This window comes from Paramormyrops kingsleyae, chromosome 1 (genome assembly GCF_048594095.1).
Source record: "Paramormyrops kingsleyae isolate MSU_618 chromosome 1, PKINGS_0.4, whole genome shotgun sequence".
NCBI lineage: Eukaryota > Metazoa > Chordata > Actinopteri > Osteoglossiformes > Mormyridae > Paramormyrops > Paramormyrops kingsleyae.
Window position 1 is genome coordinate 67,092,560 of NC_132797.1, and position 24,978 is coordinate 67,117,537.

At 39.6% G+C, this 24,978-nt stretch overlaps 2 protein-coding genes across 2 annotated transcripts; both read right to left on the minus strand.

Annotated features, from left to right (window-relative positions):
- Positions 1 to 5,840: 5,840 nt before the first annotated feature.
- fev (FEV transcription factor, ETS family member) lies at positions 5,841 to 10,428 on the minus strand. Its single transcript, XM_023823208.2, has 3 exons — positions 10,372 to 10,428; positions 9,837 to 9,908; positions 5,841 to 8,715 (listed from the first exon to the last, which is right to left on the minus strand). The coding sequence occupies exons 1-3, from the start codon at positions 10,418 to 10,420 to the stop codon at positions 8,177 to 8,179; spliced, it is 660 nt and encodes a 219-aa protein (XP_023678976.1). The 5' UTR covers positions 10,421 to 10,428; the 3' UTR covers positions 5,841 to 8,176.
- Positions 10,429 to 15,261: 4,833 nt separating this feature from the next.
- Positions 15,262 to 24,602, minus strand: cryba2b (crystallin, beta A2b). Its single transcript, XM_023797401.2, has 5 exons — positions 24,588 to 24,602; positions 16,906 to 17,048; positions 16,199 to 16,340; positions 15,707 to 15,849; positions 15,262 to 15,490 (listed from the first exon to the last, which is right to left on the minus strand). Exons 1-5 carry the CDS (start codon positions 24,600 to 24,602, stop codon positions 15,343 to 15,345), a joined length of 591 nt encoding a protein of 196 aa, XP_023653169.1. The 3' UTR covers positions 15,262 to 15,342.
- Between the last annotated feature and the right edge of the window lie 376 nt (positions 24,603 to 24,978).

Genomic DNA, 24,978 nt, shown 5'->3' on the forward strand with positions numbered 1-24,978 from the left:
TTTGTAAGATCCCTGTTTTTTTATATAGTTCACTACATTCTAACACATCTATGGTTATGATATTGAAAAAAGCATAATTTTATTTAAAAAACAACAAGATTCCAATATTCTTTCCTTTTATCATTGACAGGCCTTTGCTTTTTATGCCTGTTTATATGAAGGACTATTTTGATATGTATCAGAGGATATTTCTTCCTATATCCCGAATAATGGATATTGTGTGTAGGGTGACTGTATCCATCAATGACAAAATGATCAAAAATCAGGTCTATCTGACGTGCGTGGCTATTGTTACTGTATTATATTTTTATTTTTATGTAGTTCAGTGTATTTCTTGTATTACTTTTCTACCAACAGGATTTATTTTCCGGTTTATTTTATTGTCTCAAAACCATTTGGATTTATGTTCTGTTACTTTCTGTTCTGTTGCTGCTACCTGCACAAGCAATTACTAACTAATAATCCCTTACCGTTAAATGAACGTCTGAAGCAAAAATCTGTGAAGGTATCTCTTGTCAGGGGAAAGGTGGCTGTAAGTTTATTAAAAACAGCTGTAGAAAGTCATCATCTTAAAGGGAACCGTCACTTTTGAGTTTATCTTTGTTCTTGTTTAATCCCTGAAAGAACAATTAAGTCCTGGAATTCAAGGAAGGACTTCCTTACCCAGTTTCCTGTAAAAAAATAAATAAATAAATAGACCAGCGGAAAGAATGATTCCATGGTGTCACACAAACAATCTGAGATCAGTCGCGTGGTGTCACACTCTGAGATTTGACTGTCATAAAAAAACGTCTCACAAGGTCCCCTGTGTGGTCACGTTCTGGGCGTGATTCAGCTTGTGCCTGTCATAAAACTGTCACACGTGCCTCTGGTGACTTACTGAAGCACCATATAACAGAGGCCACATTGCAAGCTCCCACACCAAGTTTGTCTATGTTCTTATGAACTGGTATGTGCCGTACATCCAAACTGTCATTCCCTCATCTATGTACCATACATCTAAATTGTCTTTCCCTCATCGATGTACTGTACATTTATACCGTCATTCTCTCATCTATATATCGTATATCTATACTGACTATCCCTCATCTATGTACCATACATCTATATCGTCTTTCCCTCATCGATGTACTGTACATTTATACTGTCATTCTCTCATCTATATATCATACATCTATACTGTCATTCTCTCATCTATATATCGTACATCTATACTGTCATTCTCTCATCTATATATCGTACATCTATACTGTCATTCCTTCATCTGTGTACTGTACAATTATACCGTCATTCTCTCATCTGTGTATCGTACATCTATATTGTCATTCTCTCATCTATGTATCGTACATCTATATTGTCGTTCACTCATCTATGTGCCATTAATCTATACAGTCATTTCCTTGTCTACGTACAGTACCATACATCTATATGGTCATTGCATCACCAGCATTGATGAAAAACCTTTACGTAGCGTTTGCCAATTCTCAATTTCATAATGTGTTTATGTAAATATAACAATGCAGTCATCCTTATTAAATGAGAATTGTAATACAGTATTCCTGCAGTATAGTTATAATAGCCTTCTAGTATTCCAGATGACACTTAATGCTAGACCAGAGAACTTAACAATAGACTCTAGCTACACATGTTTACTACCTTTGTAGCCTCAAACTGGACTATTACTTGACTGAAAACAAAATGCACCATATTGTAAAACCTCAGAAACTGACTGTAATTATATTGGCAATATATTGTGATTATATTGGTGTTCTGCTGCCGTGACATATAGGCTCAGTGGACACACTGTTGTCTTGCATCTCCTGGGTCCCGCCTACTCAATCCCGCCTTTGCTCAGTATGTGTGGAGGATAAGTGGTTAAAAGATGAATAGATGTTCTCTCGTTGCTTTGATCTGTAACATGAGAGCAGCGATTGAACGTTTACTGTCCTGCTTTAATATATGGGACACTTTTTTAGCCTTTTTTTTATTGATCAAACTATCTATAGTTCATTATTAACATTGGAGTCAGTGTATTAGTGAAAATGATGATAGTCTACCAACTGCAATGTCTATAAAATCATGAAAACACAGTGAGATAACTTCACTTGCATTTCTTTTAGTTGCTGGTTAAACTAGGTGCTCTATAACATGTATTAAAATGGTTTGTTTAAGATATTAGCATAACTATCAATGCGCTATGCCCTCATAATGACCTCTGCCTGTTTCTAGGACAACCACCAGCATCTGAGTTGTAGTCAGCACAGATTCCATATGAATCACTCTCAATTCCTCTCTTTCCACCTGTATCTATTTTGAAAGAGTATTCTTTTAACAGGCAAAAATAAAGAGTAATATTCAATGGACAAGGGAAAATTTACCAAAGCTGATAGAGCTATCAGTCTCGGGGTCACGGAAGAGTTGGCCTGCATGTTTATCCCGCTGGTCATGTGGGCTACAAATCTGGTATTAGCCTGTGGTAATTGAAGTCGTTTTAGAGCATAAGTGTTTACTAATCCGTCTCCCCAGATACTTCCAAAAGTCACAGCCAGCTTTAACATAAAAGGCCTCCGTTATGTAAGGCGGCCTTAATCGTCTTATCCTCCTTTAGATGCCGTTAAATGAGAGAGAGAGAGAGCTGAGCTTGTATGGTTTGCCTTGCAGTTTACAGAGAGGTAACAGGAATGAGGGCAGCTCTCTAGACTTGCGAGATAAGGGTGTGTGGTCAGTTTGTATGCACACAGCATCTGCGAAATGTTACAGTCCATCTCTCTGCTTTTTCAGAAAACAAATGTAAAGTCGCACCCAAAAAACAATATCAATGTGCTTTATTATTATTTTTTTTTTAGAGTGTTTAATTTGTAGTTAATTCTTTGGGTTTAAAATTCACACATTTCAATGTCAGAGAAATCGCTTTGGCTTTTCGTAACTGCAGAGTGGGAGGTACATCTTGTGCTGAAATTTTCGAGATGGCATTAAAAACAGGCGGCTCTTGAAATCCACTGGCATTTGCATAATGGAAGGAGCACTGCATACGCACCAACGTACTATAAAAAGAAGTCTCTTCGCTACATATTAACAAGAATAACAGTTTTGCCTAAGTGACCTACATACATGTATGCCTGGTGCTTTTTTTCCGTCCCATTCTCAGTGGAGGGGAAGCATCACAGTCATCGCTGTTTGCTTTTAACACCTTTCAGCATGGAATTCTGCTTTTCAATGTGATTTTCTTTTACCGTGCACATCATTAAGCTAATGGGAGAATCGTTAGCATCTGTAGCATTTGTAGCGTACACAGTTACCTGATGTTTTATCGTCGAATTGGTTAAATCTAAGGAAACATTTTCGAAGGTTAAAGGTCAAGCTGGAAGGGCTACGGAGGTTTTCAAAGAACCAGGTCCTCGACTTAACGTTGTAGGACGAAGCTTAAAATACCGCCCCATTTTTCCTAAAAAAGGGAACCGTGTCTTACCAGAAAACAAAGCCGAACTAGGGCGAATGTGACGAGCGCTCCCTCAGGTGATGGGCACGCCCCCCTGCGGTTCAGCGTAGGTGAGCCTTAGCAGAGCTTATCGACAGATACTAGCAGAACTGGCGTAGCCGTCCACACAGGCGACACGGCGACCTCTGTGATAATGAGTGTGACTGTTACCAGGAGATCAGCTCTGCCTTCAGAATGTGCTCGACACATTACCGCTATTTGATAAAGGCTTCATCACACTTTCACCAGATAAGGCTTGGACATGTTCAGCCTCTGGGGCCCACTGTGATCTTCGTAATGCTGTTATGGCAACTTTTGTGTCATTTTCGAATGATTCTAACACTTAAGGCTGGTTCTCCTGTCCCTTGTGGAATATCAACTTAAAATGAAGATTTTGTCATAGTTCTAACACTTGTGTTAAGTAACTGCAAATATTGGATAAATGAATTTTTAAAATGTTACATTTTATTTCACTCCATTTACTCTTTTATGGCCAAAAGCTTGTTAAACCCCCAATTCCCGCCTCCCCCCCCCCGAAACCCCCACATATCCAGGACACATTATTGCGTGTAAGTGAATAGTGAATAAATGATGGAGTGGCATATTCGTTATATGTGTCAGCATTTGTTTTGACTTAATATGTCACCACAGTCATTGGATAGTTCTTTGGCCCATGTGTATTCGCTCATTGTCAAACTGCACTTTAGATATGTGTTTTTTTTTTTTGGAATTACAGTATGATTTCATCCGCTTAAATAGCAGTCATTTATACCATTTTGTTGTGGATTCCAAGATAGATTTTGAAAAGCTTTGACGCGTCTCTAACTCTCACTCCTCTGTAAGACAATCTAATGACTGTTCTCACAGCAGTCAGCGCCCCTCCAAGAAGCAGATCTCTCTCTCACAGCTAGGGGGTGCGGCTCATCCTGAGAAAACAGGAATCCTCCCAAAGAACACAAACAGAGTGACATAACTTGGGATCCCGCCAGTAAGAAGGGAACAACAATAGATCCTTCAGCTGGTCTTAGGCTGGAGCTGGAAGGTTTGTTGGCTGCGATCAGTCCTGAAGGTGTGACTGGTGCTAATAGCAGTTTATGTAGGAATAGACCTGATGTTGCCTCTTTTAATCTGTCATCACTTTACGTACTGACACATTTACAGATTATCCCATGTCTGCTTTGTTTGCAGTGCCTTTTGTTTGTCTACCAGACCTACAAATAAAGCTCCAACATAAAGGGACATAACTGCATAATTGTGCAGTAGTAATATTAGGTTCTTGCTTTGTTAGAGGTTGCTCTGTAGCTTCTGCTCCAGTCTTGCTTACACTTGTACCTGGGTATGCACTAGATGCTCAGCCTAACCAGATCAACACATAGCTGACTTCTTGACAGTCAAATGTTCATACTGTGCTATTTGCCAAATAAAGTAAGTACCATATATGTACCATAAATGCACAATGATTATATACAGTCTTGATGCATTGGTATGTTATGTAAGGTTGGAAGTACTAGCTTCCTGAAAGAAATGTTTCCATCAACACAATACATGTCTGGGAGTACCATGTCTCCTGGGAAGTCCTTATGGTAGATACCACTAAAATGTGCATGTGGTGTTCAACCTGTGTGTGTGTGTGTGGATGATGCTTGTATTACATTGTGGAGACAAAATGTACCCCACACTGTGATAAAAACCTGTTTTTTTTACATTGTGGGGACCATTTTTTCAGTCCCCACAAAGATCTGAGAATGCAATCAAAAAAAGTAATAATGCCAAAAGTCTTGTATTTTGTTTGGTTACTTATGGGTAAGGTTAGGGCTGGGTAGGGGTTTAGGTCGTCATGTTGGTATTAGAGTTTTCATCATTTTTCTAAATAGGAATCCATTATACCTTATGATTCAGCCACTATCCTACACACCTTATGTCACTTTCGGGGGAAATGTAAAAATCTGCAAAGCAGGAGCGTTAAGATCTCCTGAGACGCATGGAAACTCCAGCAGCCACAGACTTCAGCAGCTCATTAGCACAGCAGCACTGACACAGTCGTACATGTGCTGGATATAATAACATTTTCCTCCCACCTACGGTGACTTTCCTCATCTTATGTAACCACCCTATTCCATGATCTCATTTGCTTCTGATACACAGGATTAGAAGAGAATCCTTAACCTGTTAAACAACAGCACGAATACATTTGTTAGCATAAAAGTCAGCAGAATGTTTTCTCATATTAGTGAGGTGATTGCATGTTCAGGTGAGACAAGGTCAAGGTCAGGACAGATAATAATACAACACGATTGCAGATTTCCATCATTTTTTATTCATTATATCACTATTATGTCATTCATCTAGTACAAGTTGAATCCTAATACAGCTATAACCCTGATTCATCTTTTCTTTTCATTTTATTTCTTAATACGTATAAAACACCTTTTACAATCCTAATCTTCTTTACAAATACATTGTAACATTTTAGCCATAACAAAGACAATATATTATACATGTGTGTATGTCTATTTTAATATGAATCAATAATACTATTGAATATTTGTCACCCAGATGGCAGTGAATGCAGAGCACGTTAGCCAATCTCAACCAGTCTCAACAGGAAATGGTTTGAAGATGGTTGCTATAGCACCCACCAGTGCCGCTAAATCACTGCATCACTGAGGGACGGGGTGCGGGGGGGGGGTCTGCTTTATGACTGGAAATGAGGGTCATATAAAAGGACAGAATAGCTTTAAAAGTAATATAAGCATTTTAAAACATTTAGCAACATTTCAAGATGATTTCTGCGTGGTTTCTGTTTGAACACAATGGTTTATTTGCAATTTAACAGGACTGATTTTTGATATTTTAAAATAAAATCAATGAGATACTGTATCCATTCTGTGTGCAACATAATCCGTCCATCTGTGCCCATCCAGTAAATGTTTTTGTTTAATGAAATAAATGGCTGTAGCAACTTTACTGTCAAGCAGCATACATTATTAACAAAAGGTACCATCAATATTCAGGATAAAGACTTTGCCAGAACATTTGGAAATGATAATCCCATATAAAATAAGAATGGTTTCTTATTGTCACTTGGCATCCACTTAGAAATATTACCCAGGCTTTCAAAAGATGATATTTGGAAATGAATATCAGTCAGATCAAGAAAGAAAGAGAAGAACCTAAATGAAAACTAACAATTAGTATTGCTCTTGGTGTAGAAGTTTCGTTTTGCGATGATATGAATAATATCCATATATGTAGAAAAACAAATTTAATTTTCTGTTAAACTACTACATGAATCTATAAATGTAGCTTGAAAAATCAAATGAGTAAAATGTATAGTAGCTTTTTTCCCCTGTAATCCCTGTCTTTTGTTCTGCTGTTTCGTTACAATTCGTTACATTACAATGAGACAGTGCTCATTATTTTAACCCCTCTTTTCTGACTCCGTTTTCATATCAAACTATTCATGAGCAAATAGCGCCCCCGTGTGGCTCGAAAAACATTTTTTAGTTTAAAAACGCTTTGAACCGGATAGGCATACCCTGGTCGTCCTGAAACCTGGGAGTTGTAGGTTTCTTAGCAAGATAAGCCCTGGTCTCCTTGCGTATCACCCTCATCTGACGTATAAGAGTGTCGATCGAACATTTTTCTGGCACTAATCAAAACGTACTGAAAATCAACTAGTTTGTGTTACATTAATCAGCACACAGATTCTAAACTGTTTTTTTTACCAGTTATAGAAATAAAAAAAACCTTTAAAGCGACTTAACTGTATAATGAAGCAGCTTCGGTTGTTTGACTTTGGAGGTAAAAACTCAGTAGCAGTGAATTTTTAAAAAATTCTAATTAATGTTAGTTATATTAGGCCTACTTCGCCAAAAATAAAATTAAAGGTTATAAACTCTCATTATAGTTATTTAAAACCAAACTTTATCGAATTTTCTCAAAACTCACAGTAAAAATAATCGTGGATGTTTTAGAAGCATTAAGGATGTTTGCTTTAAAAATATCAGGCCGAGAGGAAATAGTTACCGTAATACCGTAATAAAGTTACATAGCAATTCTAATAATAAAATCGTTTTCGGCTCGTAATCGTGAAAATTACGTTGTCAAGAACAAACGTGTAAGCTAAATGTGTGGTTACCGTGGTATATGTCGTGTATTATAAGATTTCAAACGTACTCAAGTTCATGTCGGACGGTTCTTCGTCTACTCAGGCGTGCAGACATCTTGTTGTGCATTAACCCATGTTTTGAAAAAAAAAAACAAAACCATTTTTTTAAGTATTAAAATTAAAAATGAAAAAAATCGTGCGTTACACCAGTTACTCATATCATATATTTTATTAAACACAGCGGTAAGAAAACAGAGGAAAAAGTCAACTAATTCCAATCTACAACACCAGGGGGAGCCAAGCGCCTAATCTTGCCGCTTTAATACCATATCAAAAACGCACAGTTGAAGTGCCCTGTAAGGTATTTGGTGATTTAGTTATAATAGTAATAAATAAATTGCACATTGATGAATACTGACTCTGGAAAATATCCAATGACCGAAAGGTATACCTTAATTAAACGCCTTGAATGCACAGCATGTAATCACCTAATTTCGACTGCTACCGTGTGCATAACCACATTATTTGACAAATTTCACAGTTTTTTTATGAAGTGAGAGAAATATGAAGTTTAAAACGTAAAAAGTTCAGTTGTAGTGGTTACTTATATTACTGACATTGTTGATATTGTTAACACAGCTGATGTGAGACGCGGTTACGGTGCTAAACGGTCCTGGAGGTTGCAGGTTATGGCTGTGGTAGAGACTGGGTGGAGAACCGGGCCAGTAGGAGAATCCAGAGGAACCGACGCCTGGCGCCACCAGGTTGAGTTTAGAAATCCCAGAAAATGGAATCGGGGCAAAATTACTCTGAAACTTATAGAGGGTATGTTCAGCAGACGACGGGTGGCACACCTGAGCTAAGCCATGGAAATCAAACTTGTAGGCGTACCGCTTTCCGTGGACCTTTGTCATGATGTTTTTGTCGTAGTAGTATCGGAGAGCGCGGCTGAGTTTGTCGTAGTTCATGTTGGGCTTGCTTTTCCGCTCGCCCCATCTTCTAGCCACCTCGTCGGGGTCAATGAGTTTGAATTCTCCGTTGGTTCCTTCCCAGGCAATGCAGGTTATGTTGGAGCTGTCGGACAAGAGCTCGAGTAGGAACTGCCATAGCTGGATCTGTCCGCTACCTAGTATACACATCATTTGTCCGTGATCAGAAATATTTTCATGAAGATAAAGGAAATGGATTGTGCGCTATGATGATTTAGTCCTAGTCTATAAAAATATAACAAGCTTAAGGCTACGCTATTATTATTATTATTATTATTATTATTATTATTATTTTATTATTATTATTATTAAAGTAGTAGTAGTAGGCTAGTAGTAGTAGTAATAGTATCATCATCGTTTTGGTCATTATTATTATTATTATTATTATTATTATTAATAGTAGTAGTAGTAGTAGTAGTAGAAGTAATATTTGCTTGGTCATAATGTATAATGGAAATGACCATGCGTATCTTCTGAAATATTAGATACCCCAAACATTCTGAAAAGATTTCATTCTTAAATTTGATTCTCCGTCATCTTTTATTTTTAATTTGGCTTGTCTTTTTTATCGTGCATACTCAAACTACACTCCCTAAAATATAAAAATTAGCCAATAAATTACCCGCGGTCCACTCTAGCCTATACTGGGGTTTAAGGGAAAAAATCCCATTACCTGTGTCATGCGTGTCGTGTTAAATTTGTACGAATAGCAAAGCAAATAAAACTACACTCGAGCTTAATTGTAACTAATTGTAAAATTCTTATTATTAGCACAAAATTCATTTTTACATGGAAATTTACACCTAAAGGAATATATAGCAATGCGAAAATGTTTGCGCCTGTGTTTTATCTTGCAGTTTTTGTTTTTAATCCATCATAAATTAGTTTTATTAAATTACAAGAAAATCCCGATTTAGCACACAATTAATTGTATAATTCAATTTTAAAATATTAGATTATTGATGCATAATAGCAACAAAAATATTTATGGGATAATAGTTATGGTTTTCAGTAAAACTGCATAAATTTTATACATAAAATGGCAAACGTGTACGTCTTTTACCTAAAATAATGTGTAATGTTCCCTAATTTCTCCAATATCCCTAATTGCATAAATTAAATTAATACAGCTATCCTTCAATCACTAAATACCAAATAATCAGTTTTCTATTTTTAATAAATAAATCACACAAATTTGTTAACGTGTGTTTTGGTTCGGAAAGTGGAGGTAAATACTGCACAATGCACGCGATCTTACCTTTTTGCACCCCGGTATTAATTGGACTCCATGAAGAAGCTTTTCCTTCTTTCAAAAAATTTTCAGCTGGCTCTGAAATGAACATAATACACATTCATTTTGAAAATGCAGTAACTTGTATGGAAAATACATTAATCCTTGTGATATATATATATATATTTCTCAATAATCTATCACATATAATCTACAGCTTCTGTGAGAAATGTTTCTCAATTATAATAAATCCGTTTCTTTTCTTAAATTAAAATTTTGAATGTTGCGATGTATTTTACGGTATAATAGTTTACATTCCCCCTGTCCGGGTTTTTATGCATTTGTGATTTTTTCGCTAGAACTTCACTGGTTAAGTCAGGAAACGCGTCCAGGAAAAAGGAAATCCGATTTCCGACAAAAGACGAGAGGTGTTCCAACAGTAGATAGAAAAGGCTAAACGATCGTCGGCACGAGGCACTGCCATCACGCGAAGTCTAAATCTGCTTCCTTGGCGTTACAGATATTTAAAGCATAATTTCCGATTTTGCACAAGAACGTCTACCTGAAAGATACATGTTAAACATAAGGTTTCCTCCACAGTTCTGTTTCATTGTAGCTGTTTGATCAGAAAGGGCTCTCTTTCATTCGGGGGGACGATTTTTATTAAACTTTATCTCAAAACTATGATCTGGAATAAATGTGAAACAGATTGAAGTTTCCAGGCAACAGTCTCGAGTCCCATCTCTGAGACAATATTCAGACAGCAATTTCCTTTGCAGCATTGCTTTAATTAAAAGAGCAATTTACCTTTGTCATCCTTCCCTGTCTCCACAATAAAAAGGGGGCCTGATAGAAATTCTGCTTTATCAATCCACTATCGGGGTTTAATAAAGTTTCCGCGTTAAGATCAGAGTTTCTATGGAGCACTGGAGTGTTTGACATGGAAACCCGTTCAGATCCGCTCTCTTTTCCGCCTATTTAACTCTTTGCAAACAAAATCGTCTGCCTATGATTGGAATAGAATATTTACCTTTGCATTCATGCTTCCGCGCATCTTCGACAACAAAGACATTGTACAGTTGGATACCTAATATTTTGCATTTTTGGTAACTACAAATTGTATGTTATTGATTAGAAGCCAGATGGTATACAGACACTAAAATGGATCGATAATTGCAACACCTGTAGATACTGACTTCGCTCAGCAAATTAAAACTATATCCGTGACGTGTTGGCCTATTTCTTCATTTTGCATAAAATGTACATTACGTGACATTAAGATATTTACATTGCGTATTGTAGTTTGTCCAGAACTTCAACATCGGCAGTAAATATGTAGGGCCTGTATTTTCTCGCAGGTTGGTTTACAATCCTACTAGTAAAAAATAAACCGTTACTTATGTGTTAGTTAGATTATCCATAACATATATATGCCTAGATGCCTGTATATAGGCCAGATCAATCTTCAGACGGTTTTTTGTGTTGATGTCATTAACGTAAAACAATGGTTCCTTTTGGCAGGATCCTTTAAAATTAAACTGAATGTGAATTTCGTCTCAGTTGGTTTTGAGAAGTTAGCGCTAAATGATGAAATAACTGTTTCTTTCTAACACTGCCATAGCATGTAAGGGCTGATGTGGTGAGAGCTAAACTTACATGCTGTAATGGCGTGTCAACATCAGAATGTGAAACTGCGTCCCCAACAACCCCAGCAGCAAGCTGTCTGGCCGGGGAGCGACCAGATGGCGCAGACCTACATTCACAACCAGCTGACTGCCTATTATAAATAAGCATCCGGTCAACATAAATTGGACGTCTATCCATTCAGTGACCTCCCCGCCGTTTATCGGGTACAGGGTCCCAATTATGAAGTGCATGGCTGTTTCATTCACAAGCCGTCCTCATGAACAAAATGACATTTTGCAAATAGACTTATCGTGAATGTAAATATGAGGTGTGGGTTTTAAATGGGGTTTTAGCGACCATGTTTTCAGGTCCGGTCAATTCTATAGGTGACATAGGCAGCCACATACGGCGCCAACTTATGAGGGGGCGCCGACTTGCAATTTCACTTTACCTCGGAGGGGGGTGGAGGGGCAGCAGGTGGTGTTTCCGCACGGGCTATAACCAGCCCTGAATGTTTTCTCCTCCCCTCTCTAACGTGGCGTTATCTGCTGTCCCTATATATTTGACCAGGGCCGCTGATATAGTCAAACTAAAACAATTACATTACAAACAATTATATTACTGTGCAGTGTTTGTTATTGATGGCTTCCAGTATCTATTGGCCGATTTGTTCTTCGCTTATGTTTGTGAACACAGCCTGAAAGGCATTACCGGTAATCTTATTAAGCTTTGGGGCTAAACGCCAGTGTCGACCAACTTAATATAGACCTACTCTAAATCCGAAAACCGTACACCACGTGGTTTTTATTACAATTAAATGCGCTCGATTTTCTACAAAAAGCGTTTGTGTACTTTGTTAATGTTCGACTTAAACTATTTAAGAAATGCGTCTTTCAGAGAAAATATCTAGGATACTATTAAATGCGACATAATCCCACAAGTGTTTTTAAAAATAGACAGTAAGTCTGAGGCTTTTGTTTTGTAATAGCCCTATATACGTTTCCAGCAGTCATTTTGTACCCTGTTTATTCAGGAAAGCAGATCGCGGTGGCGCAGCCCCGTAAGATAACATTAATGTACCCTGTAGACACATGATCAGATCGCACAAGGCGGCTGTGCGTTTTAAATAAAATAATGGTTTGGTTAATTTGTTTTGCCCTTTTTGTAGGACGACAGCAAGCAATTAATTAAATAAACATAACAAGTGAAAGAAACAATGCAACAATTCGTGGAGGCAAATATTTTTTATTACTTATTACATGACTCACAGTGCTTATATGTAGTAGGGTAGATGTAATAAAACGGAACAGCATCACATAATCGATAAGATGTGTACTTGCAGATACGGATTGTAAGTAAGCTGTTATATACTGAGAAAGAATGAGTACAGAGATGTTTTAATTTTCAGTGTTACTTTCTATTCCCTCTTTGAAGCGACAAAGTAAAAAATTATATACAAATATACTTTACTGCCAGTATTACTCCAGCGGGCTTTGTGTTTTTAACGCGGTGGCACTGTAAGATAAAGGATGCAGGAGAGATAAGACGGCGTCTATGGTGTTATTTTTCTTTAAATATTATTAAATTGTCCCTTATCGTTTGAGGACACCACAGGGATGGGTATTTTCGAGTGAAATACGATATGTAAATGAAAATGAAGTTACATGGTACTCGGATCTGTATACTATGATGCACTAAAAGCAATACGAACATGGACATAATGAAACAGATGCCCTTTGAGTTTCCTTATTCTTTTCTCCAGCTACTCGCTGCTTCCGGCAGAATTATTTCCAGCGTCCAAGACTTGCTTTAGCTGCCTGAGTCTTTAAACAGGTCGCAGGCAACTTAAAACAAGCCTAGAATGCAGGATAATTTCAAAGGTCGAGAATGCAGGATGATTTAATACGTTTAAATGCTGCTGCTATAAATAAGCACTAATAGATGTTAATAAGGTTGCATACACATACATTAACTACTGTTGGGACCAGTTATGTTACCTCTTCACTGGATATTATTGTGGAAAATCGTTATTGGGAAAAATTAAAATATTACAAAGACATTATTAAACACTTAGGTAATTTACCAAAATCCGGATTTTGAATATATATATTTTTTAAAAACAAATGTTTGAGTTTAGTTCCACATTAAAATCAATGATGAAGTCTGGGCAGTGATATTGCATAGGGCCTACATAATTCCCAGAATTATAAAAAAGTAAACCACTAACTTCAAACAAACGTTTTTGTCAGAATTATGTATGTCAACATACCATTCCCTGATCGAAATAGTTAGGAAAATAAAAACCTACTAAAACCCATTGAAGCTGCGAAATTCAAAACATACAAAGTCTACCTCCTTATAATGACCTATCTCTGGAATAAGCACCTGCTTGGATACCATCCATCTATTCGACTATAGTTTTCTATTTCTTTCTCATGGATTAAGATGTGTTTATTTTCTTTCTGCGTTTTTATTAAGAAGTGAACTTACCTGGTTTGTCGGGTTTTCACGTTATAGGAATGATTAAAAAAAACAACTCTCTCTACCATCTGACCAACATGGCAGTGTTAGATCTGAAATGTGTGCCTGTTTAAATCAACTGGAAGAGGAAAGTATATTTGAGAAAGGTGTGTTTAGTTGAACATTTATAAGGAGATCCTGGACTGGGTGTGTGACGGTGTTTTTCTGAGTTGGTTAAATGTACATGGCCCAGTCCGGTGTGGGTGTGTGGCCCCCAGTGAGCGTTATATACAAACAGGCTGCACAAACGCTGAGGCGGATTCCTAGCCGGATGTTACAGTATGTACTGTAACTCCACACCCGCCACGCCTACTGGTTTTAAAACAAATCACTCATACGTTATTTTCATTTAGGCCTTATTACGCATATTAACTTATTTAGTCCGTCTAAAAATCAGTTTTGTGGAGCTAGAATATTCCAAAATAAATCGGCTAATAAGAGCCATAAAGCGCGGCGGCTTAGCGTCTGCTAGTCGTCATGTGCTGCAGCGCGAAGGCGAAAACAGGTATTTGTTTGAGTCGAGTGATTTTTAAATGAGCTTTTACGCAATCGTATGACTCGCTTTCTTCTTATACACATTTTCTGGTATACAGTCAGTACCCTGGACAGCTCATTCAACCAACATAATTATAGATAGTGACCTACCCTACAGCAATGCGCAAACTCTGCGTGACAACATTTGTCAAAATGAAAGAGAATTAAATTAACATATAGCCTGTTTCAAATGATTCCATAATAAATATGTGAAATTATATAAAACTCAAGCATGTTATAAAATATTTTATGAAGGTGGAATTTTAAATTGTAAAACACTTTATTACAAATGTTTATATCGACATAAGTTGCCAGTGAGTCGTTTCTAATTCAACTATAGGATAGATAAACTCTCATCAGTTTAAAACTTAAAATTTCTGCTTAGATTATCTCATCGTAATAAAAATAGTGGCGAAATCAGGAATGATGAACTCATGCTTTTGTTTATTAAAAGTACAATTCAACAGATAGAATGTGCATCTTATTCCTAACACAGTGGTGGGTACTTCATCTACAAATTACAGTGCCATAATTTATCGTCAGTCAGGACAAAGGAGAATCTATTTTTGAAGGCAAAAACCTAGAACTGAAAATGAAAAATGCATGTTTTACTTAAGAAAATGTAGTTTAAAGATAAAGGAAAAGAGAAAACAGCAATGCAATGTTGTTCTGCTGGACAACTGTAAGCTTCTGTCCTGACTTAGTCCAGTGCGCCCCTTTTATGGATGGGAGGTTAAATAATAGTCAATGAGCCTATGGGAGCAGTTTTTTCCATCTTTGGAAAAATCCTTCATTTCCTACTTTATCACATGTTGTTTCACCATATGGGGCACATCAGAACCATTCTCTGGACTTAATGCTGGATCCTGCGAATGGACTGGATCTGATGTGTGTGTGACTGGGTGCCGTATTCATTGAAGTTTCTGTATTCTCCTTCACGCCGGTCCCTCTCAAGGATGTACTGGTATCCACGGTAACCAGGATACTGGTAAGCCACCCAGCTGTCAAGGGGTCGACACGGAGTAAGTTCTTGGCTTAAAGTCTCCTGTTTCTCATCTTACCTTCAATACTAAATGATTATTTGGTAAGAGGGTGCCTTGCTCACCAATTAAACACGTAATGTAAAACCTCCAGGTCCAATTGACTTTGAATGTTGACTCCTGGACATGTGTAACATAGCTGATGAAAGGAATCTATGATATGGATGTTTGACTTACGCTCCAGAATTGACTTTGATGGAGGGTACCTCCTTGCTACACCAGCCCATGGCTTGCAGTGAGGGGTAGTCATCACAGACCTCAAATTTGTGTCCCTGGAGATCTTTGCACTCATGGAGGGTCACCTTGCTGTCACTGTGGTTCTTTTGGGGGAGTGAAAATGCTTTGTTATCATTCATTCCATGTCAGCCAAACACATAATGTCACTTCCGTCTCCCTGCATTTTATTTTATTTTTTTCTGGGTTTTTCTTGCGATGGCAGCAACAGATTTTTTAAAAAGCTGCTTTGGAAGTTACCTTGTATTTTTTATTGTTTTACAATTTACACAATAGGAAGTAATGCAAACATCATACGAAGATGTGTTTCATCCAAATAAATGGTCCAGATTCATTCAACACCCATTCCAGCCCCTAAAGGCTGAAACACACATGGAGTATATTCAGTATTTATCAATGTATCATGACAGCCAACTAAATTTGAAGAGAGCTTACAGCACATCTGATTGGTCTAAAAGAGAGCAGGTGTTCCGTTCTGTAGCCAATGTTTCCACTCCATGCTTCCCAGTGAGGGTAGTCCCCTTTCTCCAGGATGAACTGCTGGCCCTGGAGCTCAGGGTGCTCAAACCCTACAAATCTGAAAGAAGTTTAAACAGATAAAGACAGGAAAAGGTAAGTGCAGGGGAGAGATGGAGGTACATCCGGGTGCAAAGATAAATAGATATTCTGAAAACAAATGTGGCACAAATCACCATTATGACACCCTGGGTATTTGGTCTCACATCCATAAATTAGCTAAATCAATCCCTTCTGCTTTGGATAGTGCCTAGAAAGCAATTAAATTCTGCATGATAAAATTACGAGTTAATTTTCCCACAAATCTAATCCCTGACAGATATGCAATTAAGCAGCGCAGTTCACACATATAATAGTAATTTCAATTAAAACACAGCACAGTGGGCCAATGGGAGTTGCCTTTCTTCTATAAACTGACCTATAACTTATTATTCAAAGTAAACAAATACTTTACATTGTCTAATTTTCACTAGAATTAAAATACTACAGAAATACCATTCAATATTCATAAGAGACTTCTATATGAGCATACTTGCAGCTTAGTGTTTCTGAAGCTTATCTTTGATGGCACTCAGGACCACAACCCTGACCCCAGAGCAGTCACACTGGCCCGAGGAGTGACTTACGCCCCATTCTCCACTTTGATAGAGCGGATCTTGCGGAAGCCCCTCTCCAAGATGTTCCTGCACTCCTGCATGAACTCGCAGCGTTTGCCCTGGAAGTTCTCCTCCTCCCAGACCGTGATTCTAAACGGCCCCCCCTGCTCCGTCTGAGTTTGAATATGTAGAGTGTTCATGGCAGCTCCTCTTGCCAGTGCTCTCCCTGTCTGGGGGGGGGGGGGTACAGAAAGCATCAGAGACAGGGTACTGCGCTTCACTGGAAGACCCATCCATCAGTTTATCAATGTGTAGAAGCTAACATCTGAAGATCACCAACAGCCTAACAGCCTTAATGGAATCTGAAAACCTAACCTGGTCTGAACTATCATCGCCAAATGAATAATAAGATCTATCAGCCATCCTCATCCCCCAGCATCCATGTCATAGCGCTCTTTACGGAAATATAGGAATCTTTGCTTTGCCCTATTCTGGAGTGGGGAAGTACTTACGTATCAACGTGAGACAGGTCTCCTATCAATGGGAAATGAAACAGGCAGCAGGGTATCTAATGCATTTATAGTCCTGGTCTCCACATTTAGTGCAGAATTTGCACAAGCTCTGCACACTCAGCACTGTCTGAAAAGCCGCATTAGTCCACACCATTGTCAGGGGGTTTGTTGCTGTCATTGTCGGGGATGCGGGTTCTTCTGATTCATCAAAACAGTGGTCTGCCCATCCCCCCCCCCCCCCCCAACCCCCACAGCAGCTGGCTGGCCACATTGGGAATGTACTAACGTGACAGTTTGATCGGGAACTGGGGAAAATAATGCTTTCAGAAGGATGGAGACTATGAGCGAATTAAGATGCTGCAATTTGCGTCCTTTGGAACTGTAGCGCATTTTCCAGAAATACAGGGAGAACATGAAGATTTTACTTGAAACCTAATTTAAGACTTAAATCACCTTTACTACATAGACAAATTATAAGGTTATGTCCACCAATCAATCAGACTTTATACCCGTAATTCAGTCCACATCTTACCCTGAACAGGTCACCTGCCAATTAGACGCACCAGCAGACTATTTCCTTTATTTCATAAATATTGTTCCAATACAGCTTCCTTTTATGAAGCATTGCAAGTTTTTCCTGATCATTCATTTATAAGGTGTAACTGTGTATATCAACCCCTTGCCTGTAAGTCACAACTTTGTATGAGGTTTGGATTTGGTTTACTTCCCAGTATTGTTTCAACCCTTGCATGTTTTTAGAGTTTATAAATTTTGGATTGTGCTTTTGGATGTTAAAATAAACAGATATATACAGGAGTGTAACACCAAATTTTGGACCCTGGACCCAGCAAAGCACATGAAATCCCTGCTGAGTCGATGCATAAATCCTTCCTCAAGTGACATCTTGTGGTACACTGATTTATTGCAGGGCCTACTCAAAATCTCAAAATGGTGGGTAAAAACAACCGTAGTAATAGAAGCAACTAAACCTAGATCCAAATACACCGATTTAGCTTCTTAACTAACCCAGAAGCCAGCTATGATGGTTTAGGAAACAGTTTGAATTGTTTCGCCATACAATGTAAAGCATGTGGTATTTCATGTTAAAATCATCAATAGTAGCCAAAATCGAGGAACAACTGATTAAAATTGTACTCCAATGCAGACTAAATAAGAAAAAAATTAAGAGAAAAAATTGAGCCAACCAAAAACCAAAAAAAAAAATCAACTTAATAATGCTGCCAAACTGGCAAACAAGAAGATGTCTAAAAATGGCAAAAAAAAAACACAAAATAATTGTGGAAGAGGGTGGATATATAGGTTTCACTTATTAGGCACAGTTGATCTCAGTATTCAGGTGAGGCAAAGTGCAGGAAAGCTAAACTGGGCAGAGTAGAAGTGCTGGTCTGGATAATGGATCTGGATTGCACCAACATAACAGACAGTATGTAATAACCTATTGGTTTGTATATATTTTGACAAAGGTATGGAACAGTGGTTAGCAGTGTTGCCTCACATCTGTGGGAGCAGCGTTCAAGTCTCTGCTATGCCTCTATGTGAGTGGAGTGTGCATGTTCTACCCATTTCATCTTGGGTGTCCTCCAGGTACTCTGCTCTCCCCCTCACAATCTAAGTGTGAGTTACCAAATTGTCCAAGTCTGTGATGGGTTGGTGGCCCATTCTGGATTGTTCAATTCAATTTATTTTTATATAGCGCCTTTAACAGCAGAGTCATCCCAAAGCGCTTTACAGGGTTCTGTTGTGATACATAAAACAGAAGTAGAGGGAGATACAGAATGGGGGGAAAAAATGAAAGAAAGAAATTGAATAAAGAAAGCCTGAAGACAACAGAAGAGAGGAACCTAAAACTCCCAAGTAGGGAGAAAAAAAAACCTCTGGGGGTCCAAGGTCAACTGGCTGCCCCCCCCCCCCCCCCCCCAGTCCCATTTCTTAAAAAGTGGGACCACCATCCCAGTCTATCAGTTCTCCACAGAATCATTGTCCCTGACCTCCATGCAATGTTGAAGAGGCATGTCAGCCAAGACAGTCCCACATCGTCAAGAGCCTTCAGGAACCCAGAGTGAATCTCATCAACCCCTGGAGGCTTAAAACTGAAGATCATTTTAAGAGGCTAAGTTCTGGCCCTCCATCTATACCACAGCCATGAACCGTCAGTAGGTCACTCGTTCAAGGGTTCTGAACAGGTATTAGTTATTCTGTTTTCACTCTCACTGATTGTCTAACCTATTTAACCACTTAAGCAAGTTCTTTCTGTGTGAGGAATTGTCTAATGAACAGTTACCTAGTGTTAAGTTCTTTCCAGAGTGCCTGAATTTTCTCCGGTGTGGTTTGGTGTGTGTGTCACCCCTGATCCCCTGCCTGGTGATCAAGTTCACTGATCACCCTTTCAGTTTGAGTGCTCATCTCTACTTTCCTCTACTTGACTGCCTGCTTTTCCCTGCACCCCCAGGACCGACCTTTTGGCTTACTGACCTTGGCTTTTACCTTTGATTCTGATCTCCATCTCTCGTTTGTGATTTCCATCTGCTCTGCGTCTGGATTCCCTGTTACAGAAGTTCTCGCCGCATATGGATTGAGAAAAGCCCTGCGGCACATTGGCTTATCTGGAGTAGCATCTGTAGGATTTGTCTGCTGACCAAAGAGCAACACCAGTGCTGGTTCTTCCAGATCCCAGACCTGTATGATGTTTCATCTGAATGGCTTCCTCGTGTACTGTGAGCTATTCACCTACTATGACAACATCTTGATGGCCATGGAAACTGACCTGGTCAACTTCATGATGTTGCTTCAAACTAGATAAGCTCAGGAGTGGGAAACTGCCTGGTACCATTAAAGCAGCCCAGTCCTCCACTCTTTGCCGCATTTGCAAAATACTTTAATGAAGTTTTCATTCATTCCTCTCAAGGCAGAGATGTGAGCAACCAGATTTCCTCATGGAATACCACAGAGGTATTAATGCCAACCTACAGGCAGAGATGGCCTGCTGGGGCAAAGATCTCTGCTTGGAGGATCTCTGTCTCTCAATCCACTTGGATAACTTGGTCCACGATTGCCGCTGTCTTCAACCAGCCAGGGCCAATCCACCTCAGGCCCCAGTGTCTCCACTTCTGCCAACCAGTTATCTCCCCTCCTCTTGCTGTTGGAACAGAGACCATATACTTCGGAAGAGCTTCTCCCACTCAGATGGAATGACAGCAATGAATGCTTAATCGGCTCTGCCGTTTATTTCAGAGAGCCCAGTCATGTCATCTCCCAGTGTCAATCTTCCCTGCCACATGCTTGGGAGAACTCCTGCACAAGTCAGGTCCTCAGTTTGATATTATACATAAACAGCTCACCTTACCTGTTGTGATTCACCCTGAATCTGGTGTTCTTGTATCCACAGCCTTGATAAACTTTGGAGCTGCTGGAAATTTCATTGACATCACCTTGGCTTGCCATCTGAACCTGCCTATGCAACAAGTGAAACCCTTGCTTCACATCCATGTGCTGGACGGGTCTCTAATGGGTGATGGTTCCATCACACAATGCATCAAGCCCATCCTCTTACAACTCGGTCTGTTATATCAGGAACTTATCCAACTTTTTGTGATTAAATCTTCTCATGATCCTTTGGTACTCGGACATCCCTGGTTGTGCAATCACAACCCACATGTCTTGTGGCATATGGGTGAAATCATTGCTTGGAATGCTACCGGCTTTTCCACTTGTTTGCAGTTACCCATCCTCACCACCTCAGTGAAGAACCCTCAGACTAAGGAGATTCACATTTCCCCCAGTATAACAACTTCCTGGATGACTTCAGCAAGACAAATCCACGCAAATTACCCCCACATCGTCCCTGAGATTGTGCTGTCGACTTGCTTCCCGGTTCTACCCTGACCAAAAGCTACGTTTACCCCATAACCTTAGCAGAATCTCAGGGACCAGTATGTCGAGAAGATGTTTCCGTCTGGATTCATTTAGCCATCCACCTCCCTGGTTGCTTCTGGATTCTTCTTTTTAGAAAAGAAGAATGGGGACTGTGTCCATGTATTGACTACTACACTCTTGAAGTTACTAGCAAGTTCAGCTTTTCACTACCTTTGACTCTTTGCCTTGTTGGAGCAAGTTCAGTCAACTCAGTAATTTACTATGTTGGACCTGCAGAGTGCTTACAATATGATCCATATACAGGAGGGCAACAAATGGAAGACCACATTCAATACTACACATGGTCAATATGAATATTTACTGATTCCTTTTGGGCTCGCTAATGCCACCTCAGTATTGCAGTCATTTATCAGCACCATTTTTCATAAGTTAAATGACTGGTCTCTTACCGTTTACATTGACGATTTATTAATGCACTCACCAAGGTGGCATTCATCATTATAAGTGGATGCCTTGGATATCACTGTTGGGACTGTGCTGTCTCAACCAAGAGGCTCCTCCAAAGTTGTACCCCTGCATCTTTTACTCACATAATCTGTCTGGGATGGAGTGAAAATATGACATAAGTATCTAGGAACTACTGATGATAAGAACATTGCCTTGAAGGGGACAAGCATTCATTACAGGTGCTTATAGATCACGAGAACCTGAAATATATCCATAATACAAAACAATTGAACCCTTGGCAAACCCAATGGGCCATGATCTTTGTGCATTTCAGGTTCACGGTCACCTACCCCCTTAGGTAGAAGAATTCCAAAGGGGACTCCGTATCGCATAGGTTCAACCTAGACTAAAGTTTCTCACCTGCTGACATCATCCTGCCCCAACCTACTTTGTCTTTCAGCACATATTTTGAGTTTTTATGGCATGCGAGAAGACATAGCAAGTAACCCAGGACCCCAGTTCTAGGTTTTGGAGAGCATTTTTCATTGCCTGGGTATCTCTCTAAGTTTGATATCTGGGTACTATCCCTAGACTAAGGGGGAGTACAAGCAGCTAAACCAAGAACAAAAAAAATATGGAGGTTCTTTCCCATACTGTGCTCATAACCTAGGTGACCAGAGCCAGCTTCTTCTATAGGTGGAGCATGTCCAGAATTCATTGTCATTGTTCTTTGTCACTATTCACAATGTGTCATTTCAGTCTGTTTTAGGGTATCAGCCTCCTCTCTACCCTTGGGAGACAGAGCCCAGTAGTGTACCAGTGGTTGACGACTGGTTTTAGAGGAGCAGTCAAGTCTGGGCTAAACTCTAACAGTTACCTATCAATCCTAACCCTAACCAATCAACTCTAATCCTAAACCAAACCATTAACCCAATCCTAAAGCATAATCCACCCTGAAAACAATGGCCATCCCTAACCCCAATGGCAAACTTAGTATAACCACATATTCCATAATTACAACAAAGGCACTACCCCTACCCTAATACCGAACCTCATTCTAGATCTAACCCTAATTCCTAGATATAACCCTAACCCTAATAACCTCAACCTTAACCTTAACTCTATTTTAACCAATCCCTAACCCAAGGCATACATTTAGATCAGGCTTTTGGATTTTTGGATGGAAGGGAATAAATAAGAGGTTCTATCATCATTGGTACAGACTATGAGTGCAAGTGGGTGTGGTTATCTAAAACCAGGCACATGATATTTCCATTCTGCTTTATTTTAAGAGATCTTGCCAGCATATTTCATTGGTAACATATGGCAGAGTAGGTGCAAGGAGGGTAGATATTTTACTGAATATCTAGCTCTATCCAATAACTGATTTCTGTATTCTTTGTTGGCTTTTTGGATGTTCAGCTCTTTATGTGTGCGTTGGTGTTGGTGGTGGGGGGGGGGGGGGGGGCATGGATGCAGGCACATGAGCACAACCTTTTCACCCTGCCATTTCCTTCTCACATGCCAGGCACAACAGATACACCTGTGTCATGTTGTCTCCCAGCGATGTCATGTGGACAGCAGGGAGACAGAGAGAAACCAGGCTGCTTCCCACCCCCAAGGGAGGAGGTCCTGGTCTCCAGTCAGGTTTGCTGACTTCTGCTGCTGTAGCAAGGGCCACTCTGGGGACAGGCAGCTGGGTCTTTTGTTTGCCCATTTGAATGATTAGATCTGTCTCTGCTCTGCATCAGCTGTGACCTCATTTAACTGGGAAATTCAGCTTTTACCTCATTTACATTTCACATTCACACCACCTCTGATTTCCTCTCTGTTCTGCTTTGAATATTTTTAATCTCTTCTGTTGAGGTCTTACAAAGACGTATTCTCAATCCATATTTTAATATCAGTCTAACCGTTTCAAGTGTTTTCAGACACATGGGATAAAGAAACGAAAAAACATTTATTGGGTGTTACATGTATGGTGAGAATTGTAACGTTTGTCAGCATTGAGATTATTCAGATCAGTGTTAATATTTCAAACATGCTGAATGACAAATGATAATGAACATATGTGAAACGTACTGAAGGTGTGTGTGTCCCTGAGGACTAGTTTGGTCTATTCACTTAGGTCTGCTCAGGGCTGAACTCATCTACACATGTTCATCTACCGTGCCATGAACACTAAGGTGTTTTTATGTTTGCCCTTATGGAGCGAACCTGAACAGCTGGTTGAAGGTGGAGAGGGGAGCGAGGGGGGTGTCGCAAGTTGAAAGTAATGAAAATGACATCCTATCAGTGCAGCGCCGGCAACCAGGGCAAACAACAGTGTTTGCACATCTGCCTTTTAGCATCCATTCAGTGTTTTGCCGTCCTTGCCTTCCATCTTCCATCATTTAAATCCACAGTTGCCGCAATAGAGCTATTTGATTAGAAATTAAATTGTGGGATATTGGGGAAAAGGGGAGCTGATTGGTTATATGTATGTTTATATGTTTTTTTTTCTGTGAAAAGCCAAGACAGATTCCAGGCTCTCCATGGTAACAGAAGACACAATGTCCTCCAAATAGCAGCTTCTGAAACATTATGTAAACATCAGCAACTCACCAGCAGAGCATATGTGCTTAAAGAAAAATGGCTACTACTTCAAATTCATTCTCGAGATGCCATTTTGAAATATACTCACCTACGCAATATAAAAAGTAAGTTTGTGGCATGCATTCATATGCCCTAGCCTTTCAAATACTCAGAACTGAGGTTATTTAACTGATAATGTTGTGGATGAATTTGCAATCCTTATATTGATCATGAAGGGGTTATGGGTACCCCACCGTTAACAGATAAGAGTTCATCATGGAGTACGCACTTCAGCCGCATGATCAGGTACAGCAGCTTCAACGAAACAGCTGGTATCGATGACACAAGCGGTCAGGCAGGGCGGCCACGTTTCCTCGTTTGACACCGGGACGCGCTATTTGATTAGCCGGTGAATAGACAGTGGCTGCTGGCTCTACGTGTTTGCCATGGAAACTAATCCACCAGAGGACAAACGTGAACAGGTCACACAGGTAACATCTGCTCCCGCTGCAGCTCATCACGTACGACACTCTGCCCGAGGACAGAAGACTTCTGCTCCCCCAAGCCACCCACCCCCCTACCTCTGTACAAGGGAGCGCGCGGCGTTAGCAGCTAACGCACAAAGAGCTGCCCGAGAGCACCCCGAGGCATTTGCATATTTCATCAGTGACCTTTT